We start from the raw sequence: 10711 nt of genomic DNA on the forward strand, positions 1-10711 counted from the left end.
GCGGGGGTAAGAGCACGCGAGGCGAATTCCACAGGATATCCATCCTGCAGAAGACATGCACCCAATCCGTGTTGCGATGAGTCCACTCGCAGCACGACTACTTTTTCAGGATCAAAGTACGCCAAAACTGGGCGCTTGTGATTTGCGCTTTCACTTTTTCTAAGCTTTCGTTGCACTCATTTGTCCATTCCCACTTGGCATCTTTGCGCGTTCGTTGACGAATGGGCTCTATGGTCGAGGCAAGATCAGGTAGAAATTTGCTCATGTATTGCACTAGTCCGCAGAGTTGTCGAACCTCTGTAACATTTTTCGGCTTCGGCATGTTTTGGATGGCTTTCACTTTGTTCTCATCGGGCAAAACACCTTTGTCTGTTATTTTGTGTCCATGAAAGATCACTTCTTTTCCGACCTTTGTCTTTTCTTCATTCAGAATAATGTTCTGTTCTGAGCATCGTTTTGCAAGTGATTTCAGTTTGAGGTCATTGTCCGACTTTGCCGATTGTTCTGTTTCACCGCAGCCAACGACGATGATATCATCTGCGATCACAAAAATGCCTTCGAGACCGTTCAAAGCTTCGTTTAGCTTTCTCGCAAAGATCTCACTTGATACACATAGCCCAAATGGTAATCTTGACCATCGGAATCGTCCAAAAGGGGTTATCATCGTTGTTAGCTTGCTCGACTCTTCATCTAATCGCACATGCCAGAATACTTCTTTGACATCCATTTTGGTGAACAACTTTGCCTGGTTGAGATTTGGCAAGACATCATCAAATGTGGTAAGTATGTACCGCTCTCTTTTCAGCACTTTGTTTAGAGGTTGGGGGTCTAAGCAGATACGCAGGCTCCCTGAAGATTTTCGTACCACGGCCATCTGGTTCACCCAATCAGTAGGCTCTTCGACTGGAACAAGAATACCTCTTTCTACAAGCTTGTCAAGTTCTTGTTTCACTTGGCCTTGGATGGCGATTGGTATCTTTCGTGCTGGCAAAACAACTGGTTTGGCATCTTCTTCTACGTAAAGCTTAGCTTCACCTAGATCACCAAGATCTTTTTCAACTTTCCCCACAAAGGCATCTGTGTTAATGTTTATAAGGTTCATTTCTTGCACCGTTTTCAACCCTAACAGGTTCTGGAAGTCGTTCGGGACAACGATGAATCTGACATCATAAATATTGTCAGTTTTTGGTTTTTTTACAGGAAGTGTAACTTCACCAAGTGGTTTCATCGTCGTTTTGTTCCACATTCTTAGTGTAGACGCGTTACCTTTGACCTGTGATTTTCTCACAAATTTCTGGTTAATCGTGTTGATCTCAGCACCTGTGTCGACTTGAATTTCACATTACAGTCATTTACTACCATTGTAGCTATTACTCGGGTTCTAGAGTCAAATTGTGCTAACCAGAATTCATCACTTTCAAGTTTATCATTTTCATCTTGGACCATGTGAACGTTAGTTCTGCATTAAGCTTGGAAATGTTTCATGTGTCCGCATTTGGAACATTTCTTACCCCATGCAGGGCATTCTTCCTTTTTCGGTGCATGGAGTTTACCGCAGTAATCACACGGCTGTGATTGCGGCTTTGGTTGGTAGCTTGTTTTGCTTCGCACAGTGTTCTTTTTTGGTCTGGCTGTACTTTGCTGTACTTTGTTTACATCTTTGTCTCTTATTTCCTGGACATGTTTCAATGATTGTTCATATGCTCGACATAATTTGACCGCTTTGTTTAAATCAAGCTCGTCTTCTCTTAATAATAGTTCTTGTAATTTACCTGATGTGGTAAATACTATCTTATCACGGATCATTCTGTCAGTGTCCTTGAAGTTGCATGTTGAGGCTCGTTTTCTTAACTCTGTTTAAGAAATTGTCAAATGGCTCTTGGACAGGCGTTGACCAGAATCTGTGCGATTCAAGAACTTCATTTTTACGGGGGTTACAATAGATTTCTATCATTTGTAGGACATTGACGGGATCGTTTTTGTGATCCGGGTCTTCCCATGTTGCCTGATCATATATGTCAAGGATATTTGGTCCTGCACAGTGCATAAGTATTGCGACACGCACCTTAGCGTCCTTTTTGTCAGATCCGGTTGCCGTCATGTAGACTTCGAATTCCCGCTTCCACTTCTTGAAGTTCTCCGTCACATTGCCGTCGGTGACGTTCAGCAAACTAGGCAGTCTGAATGACGATTCTGCCATCTTTCTTCTTGCGTTGATCAATATTCGATCGAAGGTTGGAAACAGTGTCTATTTTCCTGTTTTCTGGCGAGAAAATTCCCACTACGCTGCTACCATGTTGATTACTTTATTACGAAGAGTACAAAAAGGACATAAATCTTGTATAGCATATAATAGACTGGCTACCGGTTACATTCGGTTACATGCCAATATAATATATATCTATCAACAATTGTATTTGAAAATTAATCGTTTTATTTCTTCCTTTGCTATTTATCATTTACAAGATAATATACATGTAAATATTAATAAGTTCATAATTTAAGTAAGAACAAACGGTAATTTACCGAAATCATATCCAGTCTACGCAAATACTACGACGAATATTGTTTCTTTCATTAAAATATTGAGTCTTAATAAGTAAATGTAGCCATATTGTATAAAAATACTCATTTCGTAAATGAAACATTTTCAGAGGCAAACGCTTTTCATGCTCTGTTTTCGATTGGAAAAGAATAAGCAAGCTGTGTTCATCACATTTGAATGTGTTCTGTACTAATCACAATTTCTTAGAAAACTCAACATATTACTGGAAAATATATAGGGTTTCGTTTTATTTAAAAGCATTTATTTTTGAGCTTAATGATTACTAATTTAGCTCATGACCATAACGTAATTCTGATAAAAAAATATGTGTCTTGTTTTCATTTGTCAAAAACACGACAATTATTTGCTGCACTAGTGATAGTTAATGATATATTTATTTCATTAGAATGTCAGACAAAGTAGAGATCACAGAGACAAATTTATGTAATGTAACACCGTCCAAAAACGTTTGCAAGGTAATAGAACGGAAATCTGAATTTGTTAGCAGAGGATGTTCAAATACGACTTCTTACAGTATGTTGTCATATTTGTTTATCAAAAAAGCTATGTAAAGTCTTTAAGGAAAATGCACTGGCTTTTGAGCACGTTTCTTTTGCAGCCTATTTTGTTTTATAAAGCAGTTCAAGTACAATGCAATGTTTACAACTGACATGGCTTGTCTTCAGTAACGTACAATGGAGTACCTTAAAATGAAGATATTCTGTAAAGATGGTCAATAAAAATATTGCACTGAAATTATCGTTTCTAAGATGATCAATACACATTAAGATACAATTCAATGCGTTTTGCTGAGTAAATTTGGAAATGACATTTGTAAAGACATGAATTAATTTATGTTTATAATATGAATAAACTTCATATTATGGTTCAGTGCGTACATTAGTTGTAACAACTGAACAGTCGATGCTAGGGATTCATATCTATTACCATTGTATGAAATATACACATATTAACCTGATCGCTTCACAATTTTGTCTGAAACTAAATAATAAACCAATACTTAAAGACTGTATAATTGCAGTGACACCGTCTTTTTATCGAATTTGAGTGCTGTCACAAGCGAAGCGAAGCAACACCGTCCAATATTTCAGCATATTTTCTTTGCAGCTGAAGAGAAATAGCTGTTTATTTGTTTACAGAATATCGACAAACTAAACATATACTACCCACGTTTTAGCCCCCTGTCACTTGAATGCTCATTATAACTATCATACCCATGAATACATTGACGCATGCGTATAATTTTAACAGTGGCATATTTATTTAAATCAGATAGTATCACGTCTGCGCTGTTAAGTAATTTTGTATTCACAACTTGGTTAGATGATACTCAGTTCGTCTTCCGATAAATAAAATTGTAAACATGTCCATGTGCAACTATAGCTTGCTCTTGAACCTTTCAAATACGTTCTATTCAGCTTTGCGACCCTGAAATAACTTGTTAGCAGATTGTCCTCTTATTTTGCCTGTATGTAGGATAAGGCATATGTAGTTTTTGTTTTCGATTCATGTGGTACCAGAAAAAAGCTAATATTGTTGGCGCCTTTGTTTATTTTTGAGTCATAAATATGCATGTCTTATTCAATATTACCACTGTCACCACTCAAGTAAGAACGAAAAGCTACAAACAACTTAGTTCATCTCGTTTGTATTGTCGCTTTTTGGCAATGTTACAGGAAGGGTGAAACTATCGCAAACGGTTAAATAACACCACAACGAACATTTTCAATCCATTGCTCATCATATTACGTATAAACACTGAAAGATAAATAAAATCGTGAACTCGTTATGCCTTAAAATATAATAAATAACCATATTCCCTTTGTGTATTATAGATGTTTATTATTCTGCCTAACAGAGCTTAAAACTAAGGCTGTTTACAATATAAAAACAGAACTGTTTAAGACAGAACATAGTTTACACAATATGCATGTGTCTCACATATCATGCCCATTGTTAAGTATTTATGTTACAATCTTGTTTGTATTCCCTAATGGTATAGATACTTCATCCATAAATTCAAAACAATTAAATTAAAACAAAGCCAAAATTTAGACCTATATTACTGAACGAATACATTTGACTGAGTTAATATCATGCTAATACATCACACATGTAAATAAAGTTAAACAAGTATATTTTGTTTGTGGCGGACATGGTCAACCATTTTATGATAAAGTTGGTCAACCATTAACAGATTATTTGTAGTTAATTATAATTATTAGATCCATCCGTCATACCGTTAGTTTTCTCGCGAATTGTCAGGAAAATCACCCAAATGAGACGACATTTAAAATGTTGTATCCCTATATAATGGATATACGCATTATGTCTGGTCGGTGTTTTATCAGGGGGGGGGGGGCTTTTGTCATTTGATAACACATAATTCATGTTTGAAGGAATTTGTGTAGTTTCCTCGAGAGATCTAGGAACTAATCACGAGATTATGATGTAACTTTATATGCAGTATCCCTATAGGGTAAAATGTGCAATTTGTAAGGTCGTTGCACCGAATGGGTTGTCGGGGAGTTATTGCATTGTTTAAAGCACATATACACACATTTTATTGATGTGCAAAATCTTGTGAAATAATAAGCCAATTAAAATGAATGATATTTTAGGCAGCTACCTGTAATATTACAAGGTACCTTTATGGTACCTTTTAGTTGCATTTTTTTATTTTAACCTGATGATATTGTTGAACTGTGAAAAAGGAATTGTTGTATTTCTCTTATTGTCGCTTGCATGTAGATCACTTTTGAACAGCTTAAAGTCCTCGCCTGTTTCGTGTCGCTTCGCCGGAAGATTGCTATATTTTATGGCATCATTGCATTATTGCTAAATTGATGACGAAATTTTGAATCACGTGAAATTACTCTTCTGGAAGTCCTGTATCTATACATTTGTTTCAGAAACATTTACATTGTCGGTGAGAATGATATTTACTCAAAGCGTTTCAAAGTATTTGAAAAAGAAAACGTTTTTTGTTAACTAAATAATCGTCATATATAAGTATTAATCAGTCAGTCAGTTAAAATAAAGCATATTATCGGTTGTATTGTTTTAAGACTGTTGACGGAAGCTTAACTTGACAGGTTTCAAAAGATTTGATTGCATGATCTATATTTTACTTTGCAGACTAGATTGAACAAACCTTCGATATTTTCCTTTACCACTTTTAACTGTTAGTTCGACCACATGTAGGTCAGCCGTCAGGTTGCATACTTTGTGTATATTATTGAGTTTGCAGTTAAAAAACATTAGAATAAAATGTGTAATTTTCGTCTCTTGATTTCCGCTTCTTTTCATTTCCTGATTTAGTTCGTTTCTCGTTTCTTATTTTGATTGTGCAAACAAGATAAATGAGAAAACTGACACCTCTAAAAAATAATAGTATTTTACATATTGAAACTGAGGAACTGAATACAAACTATCGAAAGGGTCTTATTAATGCATTTAAACATAAGTGCGAACATAAACAGATCAATGCGTACCACACTTATAACGTTTCCGTATGCCAACGAAGCTGACGGAAGCGACTGATTGTCATTTCGGAACTGATAGGTCGTTATCACCACCAAATATCGTTATATGGCAATATATATTAATATCCGCGTCAGGTTCAGAGTGTGTAGCTTGTACATGTTAACACTCTGATTAAAAATTCCAAACTGTATTGACAATTTCGGCGTTCGGTCAAAACCAGTTAAGCCTTTAATTTTACATATTTGAAAATAATAAAACATTATATCAATGGAGCTTTCTTTATGGTCGGTGATTTTGATTTTGGCTTCGAGCATGTGCCTGCAAAGTGGACGAGTGTTTACCCAGGATAATTCTACATGCCTAGCGACTCTCGGGGACAGTAGGTGGATTTTCATGAATATATATACACTGTTTTTCACAAATGTATATACTTGCATTTCAGTGGCTTTTACTGTTCTTGTTTATGTTGCATACATGTATATATAAATAAAATAACATGTTGTTTATATTGGTGACGATCGTAATGGATGTATAGTAATTTCATCGTTTCATATTTTAAAGTGGACCTGCAATCTAATCTGCGATTTATTTGTATTGGCTATTTATTTGATCCGGCTCTGAGGCCTTTTCACTAAGACATCTTAACGGGAAATGACGAGATCTTCTAAGATGGAACAGTCTTACTCTTTGGAATTGAAAATAATTATTATATGTCTTAAGCAGTAATACTTATTGCACGGTTGTTGACTTTTGTTTTAGTTGACATCACGAAACACTGCTCGCAAACGAAATCAATCAACGGGCCTGTCGTCCTTTCCGTTTCTAGCCATCAGTTCAAGATCATAGCAAAATGCCAGAACTGCTCCGTTACCATCGTAACCGCAGACGACAATATTTTGGTCGCCACGCTCTTCAAACTTGGGACGGAGATTTCGAACTCCTCTGCTGCTGAATGCGCTATAAACAGACTGGATATATTTGATGGGAATTCCTCCGAAGTTTCGATGATGTTATCAGGTCTTGATTTTTTAATATGTTTGAATTTATATTGCTCCTAGTTATTTGTAGATAAATGCTGTGCATGAAATACGTGACATCTGCTAAAGAAGCACTTCGTCATTCTCACTGAGTTGTTTTTCAATCACAATGCTTTACATAAGCGATTCAAATATGCATTTTAGACAAGAAAGGCCTCTGTGGCTGCAAACTTCCCACAAAAACTGTTTTCAAGTCGTCTGGTAACGCCATCACGGTCCGTCTGCAGACGACATGCAACCAGACGACACACGGCGAGCTGGAGCTGTTAGTGACGTCAGTGAAAAACGGTACGTATTGGACACCAATTGATGCGCGAGCTTATCAAACGGTTGTTCAATGCAATATCACGATGAATTATCTTTTATAATTATGTAGACTATTAATTTGTAAAGAGTGAACATTGCATGTTCAATAGCATGTTCAATAGCGCCAAGGATCAACGTAAATATATTAATATCGATTTTTGCTGTAATGGTTTCATTTACAACAGCAGCTGCTGTAGTTTCGAACTCTTCGGAATATGCACGGTCATCGTCAACCAATATATTGGAATTGGATGATAATCCAGTGACTTGTTTGGCAAAGTATTGTAACAGTGATCTCCCATGAACAACTTTAAGAAAATAAGAATGTGCTGAGAAGTTTTTTAATGGGTTCATTACACTGTTGTCTTTTCTCAAAATGGAATAATTTGTTTTGTTGAATTATAAGCACACTTGACTGGATCTCATTACGTTATAAACATCAAGGACTTTTAATATGGAATAAAACGAAGTTTTCATAAAGCAACATGTTTTCATGTGCACGCTACAGTTAGGTATTGTCTATTTTTTGGCGTAGATGTATACGCCAGCTGTTCACCTTAGCCTGTCCTTTGTAAGCGACCAATGAATTTTAATAAAAAATATACCCGCCGGTGGGCCTGAAACTTTTCGCAATAGAAAACGTGCAATCTACAAACAGATTTCACATTAATATGTTATTCCAATGACTTTCTTTTTTGGGGACGAATAGAGTATGAAAAGGGATACTACAGTTCGTTTAGCAACGATGTTAACTGCGTATTCAGCATGAAACAATTGTATCTCTAAAAATAAGGTTTGAGAGATAGAGCAGTTTCACACTCAATTTTCGACATTAAAACAGAGTGTGTTTGCCCCTTTCTATTAAGAAGAATGTAAGCGCCAGAGCGTTTGTAATAAAAGGCTGTGTTCTCATATTTGGTAATTACTACGATATTGCATTATGTGCACTCATACATTTTAGATCATATAAGTATTGTTGTTCACTAACCCGATAAACGCTTTGACGAAAATATTTGAAATTGTTTTTGAAATTGACCATTAAACACGTAAATGTGTAAAGCTTTAAAGAAGCCGTCGTCCCAGCCATGGAATTGTTACCTCACTTTAATGCATTTCATTCCAACCCGCAATGTATCAAGGTCAGTGTGCGGTCAGTTACAGAAGTCGCTATCGCGTAAACTATGTGCACTTGAAGTTTATTTTGATCAGAAAGATACTAAATAAAGAAATTCGGCGATATTATTATGGTATGTAAATCATAGATTGTTAATGTGTTTCAACAATTGCATGATAAGAACAAATTTTGATTAATTTAATAGAAATATTTATCATTAAAACCACTTTATTAAGCATGAGCACGATGATTCACGATACTATTAATAATGGAATCAAATAAGATTCGACTGTTTCCGGCTGACCTATATGCTTTCATTTATTTTCATGCTTCTTGTATTTTTCTATTCTGTAAATATATATATCTAAGTAATAATATCTAATAAATCAAAATAAGCCACGAAATCTGGCGCAACACCCCGTAATTGATTTGCGTGTGATGCAGCTAGAAACTGCGCAGAAAAAATGCATTCGCTATTTTTGATCTCATAGATATAACTTTTGATCGTTCATTAATACCGACCACAATCAACGCCGTATATCTTGTTAAATGATATTTCTTGTTTGAAATAGCATAGTCTTAACTACAAAATCTAAGCCTTCACTTGTCGAACCCAAATACACATGTACGTCTCTTATTGACTCAGAATTGTTCAACCATACGGACTGCGCGGGCCAGTTCAAGTGCAAAACGAGCAGCGAATGTGTGGACAAAAATCTCGTCTGCGACGGAAAAGCCGTTTGCAAAGACAAATCAGACGAGAGCGACTGCAAGGCACACAACATCACGTGCTTCGACATGTTCACGTGTAGGAGCGGACAGTGCATAAACAAAAATGGCGTCTGCGACGGAAAGAAGCAGTGTAACGACGGATCCGATGAAATCGGTTGCCATGGTATCAATGCTAAACTGGCGATCATTTTGCTCGTGGTCGCCGGACTTGTTTGCCTCATAATGCTCATCATTATTATTGCCGTCTGCTGCAGGTTCTACGATACACGCAATTCCGGTTACAAGCCACTTACTTAACCGAAGTAGCATTGTTTTTGCGAACTTTTTTCGCGAAAATACATGTAACACATATTTATTATATTATTTATCTTTACGTACAGCTTTGGGCCTATTTACTATTGAGTTTATCTTAGTGAATTTTGTTCTTATGAAAAACTAACTTATGCAATTCACAATGTTTGTTTAGTTATAGTTCTTATGAAAAGCTAACTTATGCAATTCACTATGTTTGTATAGTTAACTCAATTACCTAAAAAAAGTTATCTACTGTTTCAAGCATACACAATTGTTTTACAATATGTTAATAGGTGCTATTTAATTTACGGACGAAGGCTTATTTGATAACACTATATTGTCATGAATCCATAAATATCAGGATATTATTTTGTACAAAAACATAATTAATTCAATTACAAAATAAATTCAACTATACAATCTTATTCGTTTCTTTTTAAAATATTGTTTTGCATTCTCCAAGCTGTTAGATCTAATATTATACCGGTATGTTCCTTTGTGCTATTTTATGTGGCTGATGCGTAGTGGATATGGCGTTCGCTTAGCGACTGTGAGATATCAGGGTTAACCCATAAAATGTAAGCGTTCTTTAGATTCCCTAAATAAATCAAGTACTGGTCCTACCTAGGAAACGGACTCAAAAATGAAATATGAAGTATATTTTAGCATCCATCGGTTATATGCTGTATATGATGCGGAGCTGATGGCCATATTTTTAAAATATTAATTTGTTCTTCCTTTTGTAAGTATTTTTGTATATCTGCAATTAAAGATACTAGTAATCACTACATAATAACTTTACGAACTAGCGGTCCATTTAAATGATTACCCTTTACGTGCGTCTTAAGACAAAATCAACCAGGAATACATTGCTGTGTTGGTTGGGTTTGTTTTGTATTTTGTAACCGTATTAAACATTTTAATCGGGCGATTCAGAGAGAGGATTAGTTAAACAATACAAATGTCAAGGAATGGACATTTACAGAGCATATCAAAACATGATGACCTGTAAAGGGACTCGTTTACAGATTGTCGAAATGACAATTTACCACAGATTTATAAAGTAAAAGAAACATCGTACATCAGGGAGCGAAATAAAAATAATTGCGTACACTTGTGGTGGAAATACATTTTCCGTAATGAGTTAGCATCATAAAGTGTCGTCCAAGATTAGCA

The 10711-nt window shown here is 35.7% G+C and overlaps 1 protein-coding gene across 1 annotated transcript; it reads left to right on the plus strand.

The window, feature by feature from the left end:
- The first annotated feature begins 6174 nt into the window (after nt 1-6174).
- Nucleotides 6175-9960, plus strand: LOC127845460 (low-density lipoprotein receptor-related protein 5-like). Its single transcript, XM_052376386.1, has 4 exons — nt 6175-6431; nt 6812-7069; nt 7234-7377; nt 9156-9960. The coding sequence occupies exons 1-4, from the start codon at nt 6320-6322 to the stop codon at nt 9536-9538; spliced, it is 897 nt and encodes a 298-aa protein (XP_052232346.1). The 5' UTR covers nt 6175-6319; the 3' UTR covers nt 9539-9960.
- Nucleotides 9961-10711: the final 751 nt, after the last annotated feature.

The sequence above is a fragment of the Dreissena polymorpha genome, chromosome 9, assembly GCF_020536995.1.
Source record: "Dreissena polymorpha isolate Duluth1 chromosome 9, UMN_Dpol_1.0, whole genome shotgun sequence".
NCBI classification, from domain to species: Eukaryota; Metazoa; Mollusca; class Bivalvia; order Myida; family Dreissenidae; genus Dreissena; species Dreissena polymorpha.

Excerpts from the sequence above, each read along its gene's own strand:
- LOC127845460 (XM_052376386.1), top strand. The coding sequence starts at position 6,320 with ATGGAGCTTTCTTTATGGTCGGTGATTTTGATTTTGGCTTCGAGCATG. Across the intron at positions 6,432-6,811 it reads CCTAGCGACTCTCGGGGACA|TTGACATCACGAAACACTGC; the intron begins GTAGGTGGATTT and ends CTTTTGTTTTAG. Across the intron at positions 7,070-7,233 it reads AGTTTCGATGATGTTATCAG|ACAAGAAAGGCCTCTGTGGC; the intron begins GTCTTGATTTTT and ends TATGCATTTTAG.